General features: G+C 39.6%; 2 protein-coding genes across 3 annotated transcripts in view; both read right to left on the bottom strand.

Moving 5' to 3' along the window:
* syt16 (synaptotagmin XVI) overlaps nucleotides 1–14,677 on the bottom strand; it is a 73,699-nt gene extending 59,022 nt beyond the window's left edge. Inside the window, exons 1-2 of one of the 2 annotated variants that reach the window (XM_050062501.1) lie at nucleotides 14,409–14,677; nucleotides 13,809–13,966 (exon numbers count right to left, since the gene is read on the bottom strand). In XM_050062501.1, the coding sequence (XP_049918458.1) occupies nucleotides 13,809–13,821 (13 nt within the window). In that variant the 5' untranslated portion in view covers nucleotides 13,822–13,966; nucleotides 14,409–14,677. Of the gene's footprint in view, nucleotides 1–8,621; nucleotides 8,743–13,808; nucleotides 13,967–14,408 lie in introns of those variants that run through there. The other variant, XM_050062498.1, reaches the window with a different exon arrangement.
* A 745-nt stretch (nucleotides 14,678–15,422) lies between these two features.
* On the bottom strand, nucleotides 15,423–21,766 carry snapc1b (small nuclear RNA activating complex, polypeptide 1b). Its single transcript, XM_050061711.1, has 10 exons — nucleotides 21,468–21,766; nucleotides 20,847–21,003; nucleotides 20,624–20,764; nucleotides 20,071–20,175; nucleotides 19,827–19,982; nucleotides 19,589–19,648; nucleotides 18,810–18,872; nucleotides 17,688–17,826; nucleotides 16,238–16,309; nucleotides 15,423–15,960 (listed from the first exon to the last, which is right to left on the bottom strand). Exons 1-10 carry the CDS (start codon nucleotides 21,626–21,628, stop codon nucleotides 15,926–15,928), a joined length of 1,089 nt encoding a protein of 362 aa, XP_049917668.1. The 5' UTR covers nucleotides 21,629–21,766; the 3' UTR covers nucleotides 15,423–15,925.
* Nucleotides 21,767–22,100: the final 334 nt, after the last annotated feature.

Below are 22,100 nucleotides of genomic sequence, written 5' to 3'. Positions count from 1 at the left end.
CTTTGAGTCAAAGTGGACCTTTGTGCTAAATTTGAAAAAACAAACAAACAAAATCCCTCAAGGCATTCTTGAGATATCACATTTATGAGAATGGGACATATAAGGTCACAGTTACCTTGACCTTTGACCTTCAACCACTAAAAAGTAATCAGTTCATTGTTAAGTAAGAGTGGATATTTGTGCCAAATTTGAAGAAATTCCCTCAAGGTGTTCGTGAGATATCATGTTTATGAGTTTGTGATGACTAGGTAAAAGTGACCTTGACCATTGACCACTACATTCTAATCAGTTCATCTTTCAGTCCAAGTGGACATTTGTGCCAATTACGAAGAAAAGCCCTTTAAGGCATTCCTGAGGTACTGTGTTCACGAGAATGGGATGCATGGATGGATACATATGGACAGACAGATGTATGGACAGACAACCCAAAAACATAATGCCTCTAGCCACAGCTATCACCGGCATGGAGACATTAAACATGTAAATAACAAACGAGAGTGAATCTGGGGTTGGCTTTCACTTTCACTGGCAATACTATTTACAAACAGTGACTGACAATTCCTACAGAGTGTACCTTTAAATAATAAGTAAAAAGTACAACATTTATCTTTGCGATATTGTGGAGGAAAGTATAAAGTAGCATGTACTCAAATGTCCTTACTTTCCAACGCTGGTCCTCAGTTTACTGAAGATTCTTTCTCTGTAGTAAGAAGTCTGGATGTGAGTGAGGCCACCTTCATGCTAATTTTGAATATTTTTCCTCCTCTCTGTTTTGCCTTTCTGTCCTCACTGAACCGGGCGTTTTTCACTCCCACAGACAAATCTGAAAATGCTCGTCTCGTGTTCTGTGGGTGTGAAAAACAAAGCTTCTCCAAAACAATGACGTACGCCCGTTCAGATGGGGTTGGATGTTACAGAAGCTGACTTCTCTTCTCGCCTTCTGGTTCTTCTGTTACTGCTGGTTTTGAATGACAGTTTATCCAGTGCCATGAGTTGATCTGCAAACTTTTACAGATAACATCAACTGCAACTAAGATATAAAAGTAACAATGAGGCCTGGCTCACAGTCTGCATACCAGTTCATCCCAGAGGGGTTGGATGGGGTTATGGTCATATTTTTCTACACCAAACTGGTGTTTAAATCCCATTTAAATGTATTTTCAACAGCACAGTTGCCAGAAGAAAATGTTGTCATTGTACGTTTCTGTAAACCATGAATACATTACATTTACACATTTCATATATATCATATCAGCGTTTGTAAGTGATGTAGTACATGAGCTGACTTTGTCATGTGGAGGTGGAGGGGATGGTGGATGGCATGTCATTAAAGCAAGACGCCTACCAAGCTGCAGATCACTGTTTGAGACCAACAAATAACAAAACCAATTTATCAAGTCATTGCTGTGTTTCCAGCAGCTTTTCAGGTTCAAACTGTGGGTGTTTTTTAGCGACAAACCCTGTCTCTTTCTCTGCCACAGTTCTTTCTTGCTGCCATCCTGTGCACCCTCCACCTCCCCATCACCACCTAGTCTTTACAGATTCATCAGCCTCATCTGCCTCAGCAGTCAGCAGCCTCAGAGTCATCAGCCACCACCAGTGTCTGGACTCTGTGGGGGGATTTATCCTGCTGCCGCTCAGATGTCCCTCAATCACAAAATATATCCCTCTGGTGTCCAAGCACCAAAGGCTTCTGTTACATCTTAATCAGCACAAATCATCTGTTAATCTCATATTCTGTATTAAATATTATCTTTACTACATTCTTCTGTCTCTCCTTATTGAAGCTGCTTATTTTCCAGCCAGGACTGTGCCCCAAAAAACAGGTATTTTAAGCCCAAACACGATCTTTTCCTAACCATAACCAATTTGTTTCTTCAACTAAACCTAACCACACATTAATCAAAGCAATGCTGAAATGTAAAAAATTCAACGTAACTGCTTCTTAATAAAGTATTCGTGGTTTTTAGAAATGTACAATGTAGGGTTGCAGCGATATACCGGTTTCAAGGTATACCGTGATATAAAAGTTGATGATTATCATACCGTTTATATTTGCTTATCTACAATCTCACCATCTCAGTAATTTTTTGAAGGGAGACTTTTTACACATACTTCTATCAACAAAATGGTTTCAGGCTTCAATTATACTAAGAAAATGTTTGTTCAATCAAAAATAACCCTGACACTTTCATTCCTTTAAAGTCATTATGACTGATAATAATATATATTCTGTAATACCGTGATACCGTGATTGTACCTTGAAAATCTCATATCATTGCAAGCCTAGTACAATGCCAACATTTTTACTGGCAACTGGGTTATTTTTAATCATATCCTCAGTGTTTCTTTATTAAGTACACAGGACTCTCCTGGATAATGTTACGTTATGGCCACCAGTTTTAACAGTTTCATCTTCATCTCAGAGAAATGTGTTCTCGCCATCATTTTTGGAATGGCAGACGGCCAATATACAACAATACCCATGAGCCTCCACCACCGTTGCTATGGAAAAGAAGCTAGTCAGGTGAGCATCAGAGCTCTGGCAAAACCATAATGCTTTGTTGCACCACTATAACTTAAAAATTGACACAGAATTGGAAACTGACATGCAAAAAAAATAATTTTAGGCTCTGTAATTAGATGTCTCTCGCTGAAATGCACTTTGGGACTTGTAGTTACCCTCTACTGTTATGTTCATCCATGCCATGGAAAGTATAAAGAAGTGAAATAAGGTGCTCCACCTGTCAGTCATCCCACATTTTTATATGCAAAATATGAATAAGGTTTTGCTTCTAGAACCAGGGGCACCTGAAAAATGTCCTCCCGACTTCACAACTTTATTGACGGCATTATCTTTCTGTGAAAAGATTTACAATCAGATGCCATTGATGCTCTGATCACTCCATCCCACTGATCTCTAAAAAAAAAAAACATGCTGGACTTCAGAGCTGACATGTGACGTTCACTGGCTGTTGTTGTTATCGGGGCTGGAGGTCAAATCAACCCAAGAACATTAGCACATCATGTTTTCAGTCTGACTCAAACCCACTGACCGCAAGACAAATGCTCGTACACACACACACACACACACACACACACATGCAAACACACGCACACACACCTGAAAAATCATAGTTTCCCTGGAAACAGCCCGGTGGCTCTATTAAGGTATAATGAATGTGCCTTTTCCCACCCACATGTAAGAAGGTCTCATGTTACCATGGCGCTGTCTGTCTGTTCGTCCTGATTGGCCGGGAGGACGAGAGTATCTCAGGGTTGAGATGAAGAGTGAGAAGAGAAGAAAACAACTAAGAGGAGGTTTCACATCAGAGAGAAGCTCTAAGTATAAAGCAAGGCATCAAAAGAGCCGAACACCCATTCACTGAATCACTGAATATACAGCCTGCATTCACGTAACCCCAAAAATACTCTATATACTACTGATGAGCAACAGAGGATTTAAATGTAATGCCAACTCAATTATGTGATTTTTAAATCAACATAATAGGGAAAAGTTTGGAAGCTATGCATCTGCAAAGTCGCAAAACTCTCACACTAAATGAATCTTTATTATTGTTATCTTTAGACTACTCACACACAATATTAGAGGTTAGAGAAAGATCTTTGTCAACACGGTCACCAAACAGGATGTTTATTGTTTTCAATACTGAACCAAAACCATCATCTTTCCTTAAAGGTGTACTATGTAGGATTGTAAGGATTTTCCTTAAAACTCAGACAGAATTAATTCGCTCAATAATCACTTACATCCCACTGTCAGTGTGTGGAGGTGTATTTATCGGCTGAGACTCTGCCCTCAGCCGGGATTTCTCTTCTTATTTTCTGTGTTCGGGACATTTATGGGTGTGTACCTCCAGAGCGCTCAGGTGAGGTCGGGGCTTTATAAAGAGGTAGTGACCTGGGGTCTCATTTATAAAACAATGCGTAGGATCCATGCTAAAAATGTACGTATGAACAAAAGCCAAACAATATTCGACAGTTTCTAAAATCAGGCCTCCACCTCACCATCTGTGTCGCCAATTTCCCATCTCAAAATTGTCTGTAAGCATGGGTCCCATCAAGTCTGCTTTTATACGTCACAACTTTTGTGTTGGAAGTGCCGTACGCCTCTTTCAGGCCTTGTTTTGTGTGTACATAATGTTTATAAATGAGGCCCCTGGTGCCAGGCGGTAAGCAGCAGGCATCCAAGAGATGGCGGCGAAAAGACACAGATAAAGCGAGGGGAACGCCAAACTAGAGTGAATCTGGAGCTGGCTTTTACTTTCTATTTTGCTGGTCAGCGTGTTCACAAACAGTAACTGACAATCCTGCATAGTAAACCTTTAACCTTAACCAAAGTGGTGTTGTTGCCTAAACCTGACTACACACAGGACAGATTCTCTAATGTCTGATTGTTATTTTTCATGATTCTTAATTAATCTTTATGTTGTGTTTGGAGGCAACACATAAAAAAAACATTTATACATCAAAACCCCTCTCTTCTCTCATTCTGTTAAATGTTAGATTTTTTAATAATTCATCCTAAGCTTAGGGTTTAAATAAATGTACCCAATAAAATGGGATTTTTGGGACAAACAATTTGCAGAACAGCTTGTGGTTCAGTATTTTTTGACGTCATGTTTCCAAAAGAGCACCTCTGATAGCTGCAGACAAAAGATTTCCCTCTGTTACAGCCCAAAATAGCACAAAGCCTTTACAGTGAGACATCTAACAGAGCTTTACCACTGCAATTTTTCATGTTACCAGACAGGAACTGTATTAAAACCAAACAAACTAAAATAATAGCTTCCACCATTTCAGACTTGACTGTACAGTGTGACTGTTGACGCAAAAGTCAACAGTATCAAGACAGTTTGACATAAGACAAGATAAAATAAAACAAGTCATAACTTAATTAATCCTGAGGGAAACTGCCGTGCAGCAGCTGCAGTATAAAGTAGGAGAGTGGGAAAATATGAGTGGTAACATATCAAATATCACTAGTACATAATGGTGAACGGCTCAAGTTTGCAAGTCAAAGTTTACTAAAGTTAAACACAATTTAAAACCTCCATGTGCTGATTTACTTTGCTACGAGTTTTGGCGTGACCGAGCACCTTAAAACATATCTATATACTGTATTATATTTAATTTTTACTTACTGTTTTATATTTATCTCTGATGATAGTGAAGGTTACTGTTTAGCTGTAGAATATCCTGCTTCATCACATTTTTCGGTCCACTTAAGGAATAATTTGATGACTGTACAGCAGGCCTTTCTGTCTTTTACCCTCAGATATCAGTATTACATTTGCCTAAAACATCCAGTATTCTGTTTGTAATTAGCCACAAACAATCCTCTGGCACATGTTCCTGAATACATGATGAAGTATTTTGTCATTTTCCAACTCTGATGTGGTTACGGCTGACAGGAAGTGAACTCAGCATCAAACTTTCAGCTTTCAGGCTTTGATTCAACACCAAAACACAAACAATGACTTCCTGACATGAGAGGACTATCAAGGTGTGCACCAACACCACCATCTATCCAACTACTTAAAACTATCAATCAGAGAAACTGAGGCAGCAGAGGACCTCAAGCTCCAGCCAGAAAACATAGCAATACTGATGCTGAGGCGCCATCTGCTGGTTACAGGCTGCATTTCATCTGTGCAACATGGTAATTTAATTTAATTTAATTTAATTTTATATACTTTATTAATCCCCGAGGGGAAATTCAATTTTTCACTCTGTTTGTCAATTACACACAGGTCCGAACACACACATGCACAAACTGGACCTATACATGCACTAAGTGGAGAGATGTCAGAGTGGGCTGCCCATGACAGGCGCTCTAAGCGGTTGGGGGGTTCGGTGCCTTGCTCAGGGGCACCTCGGCAGTGCCCAGGAGGTGAACTGGCACCTCTCCAGCTACCAGTCCATGCTCCATATTTTGGAGCAGGGACTTGAACAGGCGACCCTCCGGTTCCCAACCCAAGTCCCTATGGACTGAGCTACTGCCGCCCCACAGCTGCTGCTGAAACACCTACTGGGACATCACTGATGGAGGTGAGCTGAGGACATTTGAGACCATAAATCCCAAATAAATTGGAAAAAATTGATCTGTTGATGTGTTGGGTTTTATTTTTTGTTTCTTCAGATCTCTTTCAAAAGATCTTGATGTAAGAGAGACGCCCTGAATTTAATAAAGGTTATAATAACATATTTTGCTGCTTAGTTTCCAAACTTGGACTACCAAGACAGACGTTGATGCTTCATTGTTCTGCTCAGCCTCAACCAACTAGAACAGTAAAATCCTGCTTTCACATCCAGGGTTCCCACACATTTTGATTGACAAGATTTAAAAACTTTTCCAAGACTTTTTAAAGGACCAGAAATAAAATTTCCATGACCATTCACAACATATAACTTGAACAGAACTATTTAGTGTGCTCTATTCCAAATGTTACTTATATTATTATTATTGGAGATTCGCAGACGAGGAGCATTAGAGCTTCGAAAAAAGAATGCTGCATACCTTTGAATGAACACTCTCTATTTTGAGAGCAGTTAAAACAAAACCAAAGTGTGTATTGGCACTGTGAGTGACAGTTGAGCCCATGTCAATTGCTCTATCTCAAAAATTGTGGCACAGTTTAACATATCAGCCAGGCAAAAGTAGTGACACGTTGGGATTCATGACACTACATGTTAATTCACACTGTCGCAAGATTATTTTTCTTGCCCAACTTGCCTCGCATTATTCAAACATATCACATTCAAACTCTATTCAAACATAATTCCAGCTAGCTGGCATACATGGAGGGAGAGACATAATGTGGGGAAAAATAAAGAAAGGCACGTGATGGAAAACAAAACATCTTCAGAAGGCAGTATTGACCCCCTCCACTTTTTACAGTCTGAAAACTAAGGTTATATCAAAAACCGATACGGAAATTGGAATAGTGTTTGTATCTTATGAGTTGTAAATTATATAAAGAATGAATGGAAATGAGAATAACTTACAAAACTAGAAAGAACTTCACAAGTCTGTATAAAATAAGTGGTAACAGTATCTATTATAGTGGAGTTTGGGGGTTCTCGTTAAATATTGTAAGAGGAGATATATTTTGAAATCATGAACTCCATAAGGTTAAATGGTTAAGGAATAAAAAAACATATTTTTGGCATTCTTTGTTACATTCAAAAATTGAACTTTAAAACACATGCCAATATTAAATCCTGCAACTTCCACCAATGAAATATCACCATACTTAACCATACAGTCTTTTTATGCTTATTAAGCTTATTAATGCTTTTGTAGTCTCGCGCCTGGACTACTGTAATGCACTGTTTATATGCCTCAATAAATCTTCACTGGCTCGGCTTCGACGAGTGCAGAACGCTGCAGCTTGAATTTTAACTGGGACAAATTGAAGGTCACATATCACCCAAAATCTCACCTCCCTCCACTGGGCGCCAGTTAACTTCAAAATTGATTTCAAGATTCTTTTAATAACTTTTAAAGCTCAACAGGGTTTAGCCCCTCGTTATAAAGCCGAGCTTCTGACTACCTATGTTCCAAGTTGTGACCTGAGATCTTCAAGCCTACCTCAGAGTCTCAAGCCGTTATTTTCATGCACTTTGTGAAGCACGCTGTAACCTTGTTTAGATAAGTGCTATACAAATAAAATTATTATTATATCATATTAACATGAAAAAATGTATTTTATCGCCTCATATTACACAGTTTATTACACCACATTTGTTGTTCATGTGCAAAGTTTCTTAATCAATGGGATGGCCTGGACTATGCAACATGCCAGCATATATTACCTTAAGTAACAGTAACCTGGTGTGTGAAGTTTCTGCTTATGATAACTTTGTAGTTGTATCTAGTTTTACCATAAATACATATTCTAATATTCACATTGCTTTGGGGTGTTGGGCAGAAATCAGGACACTGTAAGTGCAAATCTGAACTAAATCCAAGCTATAGGTAAAAAATAAAATGAGTTTAAACAGGTACCTCACCATCTCCACAGTGGTTTTATTATGCAGTTTATTGCCTACTGGTTGAGTCAATAAATTGATCAATTTTAACACATTTTGCTGTATTTTGCGTTATAAAATATATTCTGTTATGACCAACCATTTCATGAAGGGGACATATCAAAATAATTGAAAATTGTGGTCATGTTTTGGTCAGGGTATCTGAAAAACTAATGCCTTTTTGAGGATTTGTTCTTGTACTAACTGTGTCCCCCTGACTTTTAAATCAAAATTTCACCCCTGCACAGCAACATTTTTCTATTTTCTAACATTTGTCTAATAGTTTAAGTACATTTTCTTCATTATAATTACATACAATTACTTAAGTAACATTTTCAATACTGGACTTTTACTTGTAACAGAGTATTGAGTCATTTTACTCAGTGTCTCACTCAAGTGTGAAACAAGCTTCTGCGCCACAGTATCGTTCGTCCATCAATACCAGAGAGTAAAATTCTCTTTGAATAACAGCAGGTGAAACCAAACAACCAAGACAAGAAATGAGAAACTGGGCTCAATCATCACGCAGCATTTTCCAGATTTCAGAAATAAGACTCAAAACTCACATTTTCTACGTGTGAACCAGCCGTCTGCTGCTGCTGACTGAGTCTCATTATTTCCTCCTTCACTGGCCATGTCTTCACCTCCTCCTTCTCTCCTCGCTCCTTTCTACTCCTTTCTTTCTCTCTTCTCCTCCCCAAAAACAAACTCCTACTCCTACAAACTCGACCTTTCTCCTAAACTCTCTCCTTCATCCCTTTGTTCTCTTTCACTGAAGTCCAACTGTCCAGTCTGAGCTGTTCTGTGTCCTGTATGAACCGTCAATCAACACAGCTTTCCTGCCTCCCACTGGGCGAGGCGGACGGCTCTTCCTGAATCCCAGCAAGACACAACAACACAGAGGAAGGCGGGGAAAGTGACCCGCCAAGCACGGTAGTGTAAGAAAATAAGGACCACAGGTCTAAGAAGCCAAAAATGGCATGCACAAAAAAATATTTAACAATTTCTACAATCAGACTTCTACCTCATAATCTGCGTCACCAATTTCCCATCTCCAAAATGTTTGTAAGCATGGGTCAAGTTCTCCCATCAACTCTGTTTATATAGATCACAACTTTTGCGTGGGAAGTGGTGTACGGCTCTCTCATGCCAACACATAAAAGCATTTCCCGGTTGCCTTTCAGCCACTGAACCGGTGTTTTTCACTGACCCGTCCCTGCTTTTCCAGAATCTATTGTGCCACCAAAGCCAACCAAGCCAAACCATGATCTTTTCCTAACCATTACCAAGTGATTTATATGCATAAACCTAACTCCATCTTTACCACAGTGTTGCTAAGAAACATAAAGTTTCAACTTATCCACTACAAATACCGTATAAATGTATCTGTGGTTTGCAAAAACAACATTTCTTCTGGCGACTGCTTTGAGTCAACACAAGCTAAACTAAGACCAAGTTCTGAACAAGATCAGAGTCTATTGAGACCAATACAAGACAAAGACTTTGAGGGGTTTGAGATCAAATCGAGACCAAGAACAGACCAGTGTGAGTCCCACACTTCATGACACACTTCTGAAAATGAGGAACATTCAAACTATAGCCTTTCCTCAGACTGATCTCCATTCATATATTCTATTGCCATACTGTTTATATACTGTGTATGAAAGAGTGTATCATGAAAAATTCATTCATTTTCCATAACCACTCATCCTGTTATGGGTCACGGGGGTGGAGCCTACCCCAGCTGACATTGGGTGAGAGGCAGGGTACACCCTGGACAGGTCACCAGACTATCACAGGGCTGACACATAGAGACAGACAACCATTCACACTCACATTCACACCTACGGACAATTTAGAGTCACCAATTAATCTGCATGTCTTTGGACCGTGGGAGGAAGCTGGAGCACCTGGAGGAAACCCACGCTGACACAGGGAGAACATGCAAACTCGGTCCCCAGAGACAAGAATGAGTAGAAATGATTGCGAGACGAAACCGAAACCTCCAAAAAGTGGCCTAGAGACCGGTCTTCAAACTTTGCTTGCAGTCCCAACCCCTGTAGAAAGAGCTACAGACTCTTTTTGCTCATATCTTTGGTTTTCCAGCTCATTTCCTGTCAGGTTACACCTGTAATAACTGATTTGTTTGGACACTTGGGGACCGACATTAACATATCATCACCTTTTGAGTTGACGTGTTTAACTTGTTTGCAAACAGTTGCTTATTTCCACTTTCAGCAGTTACACAGCAACATGATCGTTCACAAGGAGAGGTGTTTGTGTTCATTTGATGAATATGGGTCCAATATTCACTCTATTTTAACTTAGTTTTTGGTTTCTACCAACTCCTGAGAAATAATATGTGTTTCTTTAGCTGCGTAATGCTCCACAATGTTCCCCAGCTTGTCTCTGTGCTGTTTGCTGCTGCGCAGGTAGTGTACAGTGGATTTTAATTGCAGATAATTAACTTCACCCGCCATAATTTCAACTCAACCAATTTAAATATCTTTCTCTCTGAGAAATCTTTATGTGACTCCAACCAGCCTGCGGAAAAAGGGGAAAGTGGCGAGATGTCTGGTTTCCTGTCAATGGTCCCCAGTCTTCAAATAAACAGGAACAAAGATGGATTTCAAAGCGGTTTCTATTTCCTGACACAGCTAATCACACAGACCAGACAGCAGCATTAAATACTCACGAGTCTCTATTGAGAGCGCCGTCCTCTCTCTGAGCCATGAATTAGATATCGAAGCAGTCTGTAACTAGGCCACAATAACCACAAACAGCGTGACACACATGGCTGACTGCTCCCTACTGCTTAATGGAGCACACTGAGGAGCTCTTTGATGCTGCTTTGCATCTCAGCAACACTCGTCACACCCGCAGAGGGGAGCAGGTTAGGAGGTTATGTGTACACGTTGATATTATGAGCCATATTCAACTGTGTATGAAATTTTCTTGGTGGATTATTTTAATGATTGATTTATCACAGTTTCCAGTTATTTTGCTAATGTCCCAGTCACAAGGAATACTTCACCCACAGCATGATTATTTGTCTTTCAATTACTCACCCTGCATTATGTTTAATTCATGAAGAAAGCTTCTCACGTAGCCACAGTGAACAAAGAATCCAAAGATGAAGATTCTTTATGAACTTAAGTTAATGGAAATCGCCTTTAACAACAAACTCTCACACAACTCCTGCAGTATAATCCAAGACTCATTTATCCAGTCGTATGCTCGCTCAGTACTTCCCAAACACGTACTCCCACTAAAAACTTACAACTTAAAAAGGACACCGTGACCATTTTCAGGATCTCACTTGAAAATTTCCAACCCCCTACTAGAAAAACTCAAAGTCAGAAACCTTGCTTGTAAACTTGGGGAAATCCATCTAACCCTGACCAGAACGCAGCACAAGATTTGGACACTATAAATTTTCTTAACAGAAAACCTGTGTTACAAACTGGAGGTGTGGGGTTTGAAACGTCAGCCAGAGAGAATCTAATTAAACATACTCCTGAGTTGCATTAAAGGAAATGTAGGAACTTGATGATGTGACGGCCCATGAGCTGCTGAGTTTGTCTTTCACCAGTAATTGTTTTTCCCCTTTGATCGTGAAGGCATCACAGGAGTGCAGCAGCTGATTTGGAGCACCTGGGCTGAGTACCTCTGGAAAATTAAAGCTCGTTCTCTCTCCCAACTTGGACTCTTCCCCTCCAGTGTTCGCACACTCTGGCCTTATACTACACTATTTTTCACTCACTCACATCTACATTGCTGACTTACTGATTAGCCACACTCCATATGTAGTTGTTTTTAGTTGTTTGCTTTGCTATAATAAATACTTTTTGATTTAACACCACCCACGGTGTCCCTTCCCGCATGTGTCATGGCCTGGGAGCCAGGTTATGACAATGAATATTAAAGACTGAAAGTCAGCAAATCTCAGCTTTTGCTCTTTTAATTTTGGCCATAGGTCTTTTGAAAGGAAGACAGGTATACGTGTTACAGTATGAAAAACACAGGAGGAAATAACAAAATTTACGATGGCTGAATTCTATTTAGCTGCTTCAGTTTCAATGAAACAGAGCCATTGTTAATGTTATCAGTAACGTCAAGTCAGGCTTACCCCACTAGGGGTCGCCAAAGCTTCACTAGGGGGTCGCACAGCCTTCTTGGTCTTGATTTTAAGGGGTTAAAGAAATCTTTTTAAAAAATATACAGTCAGCCTATATCTTAGCATTTCCATGATGTATGTGAAATGAACTACATTATTATTCAATATAAACACAAAAAAATCTCACAGGATAAGGGCACAATGAAGACCTACACAGAAGCTACATGTAGAGATTCTTCACTCTGCTAAACAGCCTCATCCTGCATTACAAAAGTTTCCAGTTGCAACAACTTATAGAACAGTGGCCAAGCATCAAGGAGAAGAAAACACTAAATTTGTAAAAAAAAAATAAAAAAAATAAGCCTTTTAAGTATGTATGACTGCTAACATATATACACACACACACTACAGGTAGAGTCGTATAAAAAGTTTCTAAAAATAAAAGGAAAATTTATCTCTGATGTCATATTCACAGGAAATACTGCTCAAAATTCATCCAAATTGCACGTTTTACGTGAATTTCCTGCAGTTATTGCGCTCATTTTTTGGGTTAACTGTACAGTTTATCAGTTATTCTGTACTGTTATTAATATGCATTGAATATAATACGAAATATCCACACTTAGTCAGGGGTCATCAGTTTACTCCATGACGAAAAGGGGTTCTTTGAGGAAAAAGACTGGGCACAAATCTGTCACTCCTAATAGAGGTGCAATTAAAAGCTCTTAATCACAGTAGTTTATGTACATCATTGTTTTAACATTATTATATTATGAGTTAAGCAGCATTTAAATGTTGCAGCCAGGTGTCAGTCCAGGTGGAGCTTATTTTTTTTTATCTATTTTATATATTAATGGCTAGTTTAACCAGCAACAATGCAAAATATTCTAAAAGTCCACCTGCAGAGTAACAACAGTGACTCTATTTGTCAAATAAATGTGGTGAAAAGGACAATATTTTTCTCTGAAATGCAATGGAGTAAAAGTATAAATTCAAAGGAAATACTTGAGTAAATGATCTTAATACTATACCTACACTACGAATATTACATCTTATGCAAAGTGCAATATCACAGCAGGACTGTGAAGCCCCTGCAGCAACATGACAGGAATATTAGGCCTGCATATTAGTAGTAATATTAATAAACGCAGTAAAAGACACCACAGGCTCTGAGCAAGGCCTGTATTAGAAAACAGCTCCGTACAAATTGTATTCAAATGATACAATGTTAGCATGATCACTGGGTTTAATTGCAGAGGCAATCCAAATCCGGAATCTTAACATTTTGAACAGGAGGTACAAAAATAGGCTTCCGTGAAGTGGCCATGATGAGGCAACTATCAACTCTCCAGTGAGTACCCCTTCAGGAATACTGAAGGAATATCATAATTATTCCTTTGTCTAGAGGCTGATAAAGGCCCTAAAATATCAATAATATGGATAAAATGAAGAAAACGATAGTATTAGGAAAAAGAGATTAAATTGGCCTGCGCATTTTGTCGCTATCAGTCAGCCAAACCCCAAAAAGAAACCAGAGGGGAGAGCCTAAAAACAGCATCCATCCCCCGGCACTGACACAAGGGGGGGGGAATCAGCATTAGAAACGGACACACGGTGTAAAGACGGTGGTACTTACTGTCCGAGGCCATGGCTGCGACTGTTTCCCCTCAGACTACCAGCGGGACCGAGTGTGTGATCGGCGGAGCAGAGGCAGCAGCATCCCCGCCGCTCCTCATCCTCCAGAGCCGCAAAGATCTGCAGCCACACAGCGGTGAACGGTGACGCCTTCAGGGACTGTGGGAAATATGGATTTAGAGGCCTATCCATCTCATTTAATAAATAGCTAATTCAAACCGCAACCTTATTGTTTTTTTTAATGTTAAATTGTGCCCTAAATTGTCGAAACCATTCAGTCAAATTGATCCTATTTAGAAAAGAATAGGATAAATTTTACCTTTCACCCACACAGTCTGTGGTCCTTGAACTGTGCTAATTACTGTGTATCCCTCAGTAGCTAGCTAACGGATACAACTACGGCTAATGCCCTACAAAAACAAAAATTAAATAATAACACCACATATTACTTAAAAATTTAGTTGCTTACTACGTCTGACTTGTCTACTACTTGTTGGCATTTTTTATTATGTAAAAATGAACAGCATGAATGTTTAATGGCAAAGAACATGGCTAAAATCAAAAGATAGCAAGACTTGAGTACTTAGCTAACGACACTTACCTCCCACCGCTGTTACTCATAAATAAAATACATTTCTTATAACTAACTAACACTTTGGTAAATTATCCCAATATAAGAAGTAACGTTAGCTAAATTCAGTCATAGAGACTAAAAACAGCTTAACAAGTCCGCTAACATGTAGGCTAACGTTTAGCTTTTTTTTCCACTGACTGAACAACAAATTTAAAAAAAACAAGGCAGGTTGAACATAGTATCAGAATGTCTGAGCAGTAAAAACAAACATATAACATTCACAAATACGTTCTCAAACGTATATTATCGCCTGAAAATAAGATTGGTTGTTTTTCCTTAGCTTAGAATGAGCCATTTTGTTTCTACAGTAGCTCAGAATGGACAAATCAAATCCAGATCAGGGCCATTCGAAGTTCTGCTTCGGCCACCATAGTTCTCCAACACTTGGGACATAGAAGGCGTAAATATGGACAGTGCAGGTGCAACAGAGTTTAAAGTGCACTTAATCATTTTTTGTTGCTAAACTATATTTGAAAATTGTATTTATCATTTAAAATGTATTTGTGAATTTTATCTCTTTGAGTTATTTTTATTAAGTGTTATTTGTTAATGTTTCCTGTAGAAATGTACTTGCTGTACATCTCTTCTTCTGTACCGCCTGGGTTTCCTTAGCCATCTGTCTGCTCCTCACAGTGCTGTTTTGCATTGCTGGAGGAGCAGAGGTGCAGAGATAGGTGTCCAGAAGGCAATTAATGTGTCATATTGTCTAAAAGCAAATGCAAGTGAAAATAAGAACTAAAATCATAAAACGCAGAGACAGTGAATTACTGTTATAAGTAGATGGAAACACAAAATGTCCGAAGTGAAGCGATAAATCTAGGTTAATATGGAGATTTTGCTTCACTTACAAAGAGAGTGAAAAACAGCTCCAGACCATAAAAAGACGTCCACATTCTTTGGCTTCAATATGACATCTCCACAAATTATTTAGCCTGAATCAAACGTCACGCAAGAAAAGAGACGGGACAAAAATAGCAACTATAAAAAAAAAGAGATTTATAAAATATTTACATACCAGAAACAATAACTGCAGAAAACTGCAGAAAATTAAGTTTTACACAGAAGAAGCTGCACAGAGAGATTAATGTTATGAGGAAAATGTTTACAGTCATTTACCTAAATTTTGTGTATAGACACAATGAACGCTGCCTGCACTGTAAAAGGCAAAGGGTAAAAATGTATCTGGCAGGTACAGAGTCCATTTTCAACAAGCGATGGCTGTAAAACTGCAAAAAGAAAACTAAATTTCTTCAGTTTTGATGAGTTTGTCAAGGTGTTCACATTTTACAAAGCATCCAAGCTGCATTTAAGAACAGAAGTCATACGGGACAATATTCTTTCTTTAACAGAGATGTTTGGGTGTAATAAAAGATCATAAAAAAGTCTTTACAGCACCAAATCATATCAACATTTTGAAACAAACTTCAAAATCTACGTAGCAGCAGCTCCAGTCAGGAAGCACGTTGACTCCTGTGATGTCGTCATCACCACTTGAATCTTCTTTTTGGTTTTGCTTTTTCTGAATGAAGGGAAAAAATCAGAAAAGGAGACAAGCACGTTAATCAGTGTGTTAACATCACAAAATAAGATTACTGTGTTGTTTGAAAACTCCATGTGAGCTCAGAAAAATTCATCCTGGTAAATGTTTTATTGCCAAAATATGAACGTTCAAGGTCCACAAGCGTGCAAACGTAGCATGTTAGGAAACCACAGTGAACCTCTCAGGAACAAGAGCAGAGACACTGTGCACACTAACACAGGGAGTGTAAAGGAGTAACAGTTTATAAGATGTGTACCTTCAGGACCAAAGTCCACAGTGCTGAGACGGCTAATACTGGTTGCTGTTGTGGCTTCTTTCAACAGCTCACCTGGCGAGAGGGAAGAATCAGTATGTCAGGATTATAGCAAAAAACATTCAAGATACAAAAACAAGAAACGGAACAAAGATCCCCCTCAGCTTGTCTCCGCCTCACCTATTGTGAGATAGACTGTAGACTTTATCTGCAACATTTCAGCTTCTGTTTTCATTTATAAACTGGTTTCATTCAGTCACATGTGAGCCTGTCCATTGTCCCCGACAACATCTGGGCCACTACATTATTACACATGGGTTCCCACAGCTAAGTTTTAAGACATTTAGATGCCAGTTGGACTGAAATAGAAGACGAAGAAGAACAAGCGGCAGGGGGCACCACGGCAGTGACACATTTTATGATAAAAAAAAAAATGTCCCCATGTCTTCAAGGGTACAGCGACAGCCAGCTACCAGGGGGCGATCGAGGTGTTTCGGCTTCACTTTTGGGGAGCTGTCATGACGTCCATCTTTATAACAGTAATAAAAGAAGGTAATAAGATGCAGTCTGTTTTGTCACGTTGAAGCACTTCAAGGAAAAGTAACAGTGCTGGTTGTGGTAACTGTCCAGCCTTATTATGGTTATAGGAGCCATCCCCAGTGTAAAATGTGTGTGGGATGCTAGTTTGTCCTGTAGGGGTCACTGTATTGTCATGGGTGTCTGTCAATACAGAGACAGGTGTTGCTAGACGGGGGAGCACACATAGTTTTTTGACCGCAACGCCAAGCCATGTCAAGTCAGGTGTACGCTGCTAAATGTTATGTTAATTTGTACCTTTGACTGGTTTATGGACACAGATTCATGGATGTCTCAAGTGTTTCATTGAACACTACAGCAGTGATGAATAAATTATGCATCAAAGAAGAAGAAGTGGACTCCTTGTGTTCACCTGATGAGCAGCTGTTGGTTAGGTCAGGCGAGTGCATCAATTAGTCAGTGGCTTTAAGTTTGATGGGATGTAAAAGGACAGTAATTATGGACATAATCATGAACATTCTGTATTAACCATGTTCTCTTACACTTTACTTCCAAAGCTTTAACCCTGCCCAGACAGATCCCTGCCACTGACCTGCTTATATCTTATGATCTACACTGTTGGCCTGATTTTTGTGTTGTATATATTTTGGCTTGAGACTGCTGCACAGTAATTTCCCTCGGGATGAATGAAGTTTCATCTTATCTCGTCTCATTTCGCTAAAAACTTGTTTTCCCCCCCAAGTCCTCTCTCCTTTCATCTTTTCCTTTTATCTCTCTTTGAATCTTTGTCCTTTCAATGCATGATGGGGGGTAAATAAAATCCCAGATGATTTACAGATATAAAAACAAAACTCGACCCATCAAATTTTCTTCTACTGTGGGTTTGAATTTAAATGAAGGTTGTAGAAGGATTTACCTGAGACATGTACTTTCTGGTCAGTTCTGGCTTTAAGTGATGGTTTCACTGCTTTGGAGGAACCTGATGAGTTGGAGGGCCCGGCCTCGTTATTCGTGACATCCACCTCCACCTGGCGATGACGCCGTGACTTGGAGACCTGAGACACACGTGTGTACATATACGTCTTTGCAATTTGCATCTTGGTGAAATTTAAAGGAATAATTCACCCCCACATGACCATTTGTATATCAATTATTCACCCTGTGTTACACTGAATTTATGAAGAATACTTTGTTTTCTCAGCATGCCTCCAGCGAAGAGGGAGGCAGCGAAGAATCCAAAAAAAAAAAGGAGAAAATTCTTGATGGATTGAAGTCATAGGAGATCATGCTATATAATTAAAGTTATTATTATTATTTTAACAAACTCTTAGTATAATCAGAGTCTGATTTATCCAGGTGTATGCCCAGTTCTTCCCAAACAGACAGCCCTCTCTGACAGGGAATCGAAATTAAAGTGTAACGATAAATGCTCTGTTCAAAGCCAGACTCCATTGACAAAAATAGTAATTTAACCTCACTGAACACAGGAGCTGTTTGTCTACTGCTGCCTCAATCAGGAAGTTTGTTAGTGTTATTGTGTGACTTTGGTGAATCTGAAATAACTCATGAAAACACCGAAGTCACACAATAACACAAACAAACTAACTGATAGAGACAGTGACAGAGCAGCAGCTCCTGTGTTCAGCGAGGTAAAATTACTGTTTTTGTCAATGGAGTCTGGCTTTGAGGAGAGCATAGATAGGGCTGTCTGTTTGTGAAGTCCTGAGCATACAACTGGATAAATGAGACCCCACGAGTTGTGTGAAAGTCTGAAAACAGATGTTTCAAAATAGACTTCATTTCATCAAGAATTTTCTCCATTTTCGGATTCTTCATTCACCAGAGGCATGTGAGAAAAAGCTTTCTTCAAACATCAATGTAACACAGGTAAGTTATTGATATACAAATGATGATTCGGGGGTCAAAGTTTTCCTTTAACATCATACACATTTTCAAGAAAATATGGGTCCTCCAACAGGAATGTTCATTGGTTACATATTCAAAGAAAATACCAATAAAAACAAATCGAAACACAAACCTCTGTGGCCTCTTTGAATGCCTTTGATTTGATGGATGCGAGGAGCTCGGCTCTTTTGGTGCACTGAGGACACAAAACAGGAAGTCAGTCAACTGCAGTGCCGTCTAGACAGAGTAATCATTACAGCTTTAAAAATGGAAAAAGCTGAGAGACTTTATGTACTTCTCTTCAGTTTGAGTATTTAATGTCCCGCAGGAGACACGAGGTGCACCAGTGATGCTTTAGGGGCCGTACGCATGCTGCGTCTTTAAGCACATGGAAAACGCAAGGTCAGGCGCCATGTCCAACTCTTGTGTCTTTTCTGTGCCAACTTTTAAGGGCATGAAGCAGGTTGTGTGAGGTTGCTAAGTGACCATAACCAGCACCGTGTCACAGCCTACTTACTAAAAATCCTGAGTACAGAGCTGATCTTCTTCCAGGCGTAGTTTTGTAAGTGTGTATTATGTCAAAAATATTGCCCATGGGACAGATGTAAAGCTCTGGGTAGCCCTGATCAATTTCTTTTTCATATTCATCACAGACTCTTATTTACGGAAGAAGGGAAAGATATCTGTCGGCTGTGATTGTTTTTTCCTCGTCACATGACATGAGGTGCGTGCTGCTGCGTTCCAAAAGTTGAACTCTGTTTATCTCAGGAAACAGCCATTGCGCCCACAACTGCGTCACTCTTGAGCACGCCTCATATCTACATTGCAAACAGTGCATTTGAGGGCGCAAAAAACGCGGCATGTGTACAGCCCCTCAAACCCTGCAGTAAAGTTTAATGTAGTATAACTCACCTCCTTCTGAGATGATGTTCCCTCACCGCTGTCTTCACCTTCATCTTCATCAGGACAATCCTGACAAGAAAAGACACATGACCTCGTCACATCAACAGTGGAAAAAAGACAACTCAAAAGCACTTAAATAACCACATTATGTCTTGCAGTTGACAAACTGGGAGAAGTTTATTACTGTAAATATTTCACAACATAAAAGCACAAATTGTTTTTAACGAACACCTGCAGAAAGTCTCACCCTCCTTTGCTGCCACTTGTAAAAATCCATTACAGTGTTTTGTAGCTGAGGGACGAGGTCTTTACGAATCAGGCTGAGGGAGGAGTTCGGCTGCTCTGTCATCAAACAGACAGAAGTCTTCAGCTTCCCATAGAGTTCATTAATGTTGGACAATTCCTGCAAGAAGACAAACACAACACACAATTAAATACCTTTAATAATCTACTTTTTCAATGTTGGAGACGACTAACAGTTCTCCGCCCACCTCTAGCAGCTCCATGTTGATCAGCTCCTGTGGACGAGACGGTCGCTCCATGAACTCCTCGCACAGCACCGCCTTCTCCAACTTTCTCTTCCTTCCGAAGGCAAGCTGGCAGGAGAGGAAGACAAAGGAGAAGTAAGAGGAAGAGAGAGTGGAATATTTTATCATGAAGTACACTTGAATTATAAACTGGCTTGAAATTGCATGAATCCTCATGTTTCTGCATCACCTCAACCTCCAGGTTGCTGGTGCTCGTCTCTTTCAAAGACCTTATATATTTCTGATTGATTTAGTTTTTGTCAGACATTTTCGGTTGGAAGTGCGTCCTGCTGCAACTCTGTAGGGTACAGCTGAAACATAAACACTCCAACCTTTTCTTTTTATGCAGTACAACACCCCAACATTCAGAAACACTACACTGAGTTGAAATATTCTTAGTTATGGGACATCATTTTCATCTTAAATCTCAAGTTCAGCAGCTGCAGCAGACATTTCAGCTCTCTACCCTACAGTTCTTCCGCTTTCTACAACTGCTGCACTTTTTAAGGCAGCTCACCAGAGTGGGCATGGCGGTGAAGTTGAAAGCTTTGAGGGACATCAGCTGTTTGAGGATGTAAACGACGTCCAGGTGCTGAGCGTCCACAGCGTCCTTCTCAAACTTCTTCACATCCTCCCAGTCCTTCAGCGCCAGACGGATCTGCAGCCAGAGACATAACAAGAACTTTAATTTCAAGTAGGACTTTAGTAAATGTATGACTGACATATGTTGTGTTCCTGACCTGCTCAGAGGGCATGGCAGTCTGACACCGATACAGGCTGTACAGCAGGTAGAGTCCTCCAACTCTGATCTGGAAGCTGAATGGAGGCAGGAAGTAGCTGCAGGCGGTGTCCAGAATCAGACGACTGAACGCTCGCTTCTCATGTGTCATAGTCCCACTGCAGAACAATGACATGTGATGCACTGTTCAGTTAAAAAAAACATGACGATCTGCCATTTATTTATATCTGTACACAGTAGTTAAATGCTTGTTTTGCCCTTGTCTCAGCTTTGTTGACTTGAGAGCAACAAAAAATAAGGGTCATATTCCTGGTACGTGACAATAACTGATCAATGAAGCTGATTCTGGTTCTGATTTATTTATATTTTGTATTTTTATGCTGAATGTGCAAAGTAACTATTGCTCCTGGATGAATACAGTGCAGCAGCGAAGAGTACAATATTCCCCTGTGAGATGTAAAGTAGTGGAGTGGAAATATAAAGTAGCATACAGTAGGAATACTCAAATTCTTAATTGCAGTACTTCAGTAAATGTACTTCGTTACTGTCCACCACTGCTTGTATCACATAATAAATAACATTGTGGCTGACAGTAAAGTGGTATTTTTAAGGGTTAACTTACTAGAAAATCTGTGAGAACTTCATTTCCCTCCATATTCTGGAGAAAATCTCGAAGCGAACAGACTCAGTTTTCTGGAAGCGTCTCAGCAGCTCCTCACAGTCTGACTTCACCTGTTTCCGGCAGAAATCCATCTCACTGCCGTGTCTTCTGGCCGGTGACATTTTGAAAATTATTTACTTAATCATTAACGATTAATTTTAACAAAGTTTCAACCCGAAAACTGCTTTTACTTAGCTACAAACACAACTGGGGACATGTCCATATAATGTAAACACACGACTGAACGAATGTCGACGGTTTAGTGCGTCATCAGTATGCGACGTATTCGCCATGACTTTCGTGATGCCTTCATGGACCGTGGCGAAGCAGCTCTGCCCCACAAATTTCAATTTTAAAAAATAAAAGGTGATTGAAATCTGTAATACATTTGTATATTGTTCGTTTACACCCACATATTACACCTGAAATAACACCTTTCAGCTTTGTTTGGACTGCACCTTAATATCAACCTTATTATTCTGAATGTTAGTTAGTTGCAGTAGTGTAGTAGTTCTGAAAGTTAGCTCATACACACCACACATCATACACTTCATACAATCATACATACATTTAAAATGCTATCAAAACAATACT

This window comes from Epinephelus moara, chromosome 14, assembly GCF_006386435.1.
Source record: "Epinephelus moara isolate mb chromosome 14, YSFRI_EMoa_1.0, whole genome shotgun sequence".
Taxonomy (NCBI): domain Eukaryota; kingdom Metazoa; phylum Chordata; class Actinopteri; order Perciformes; family Serranidae; genus Epinephelus; species Epinephelus moara.
The sequence above is the reverse complement of the archived record's forward strand: the minus strand, read 5'-3'. Positions and strand labels throughout refer to the sequence as shown.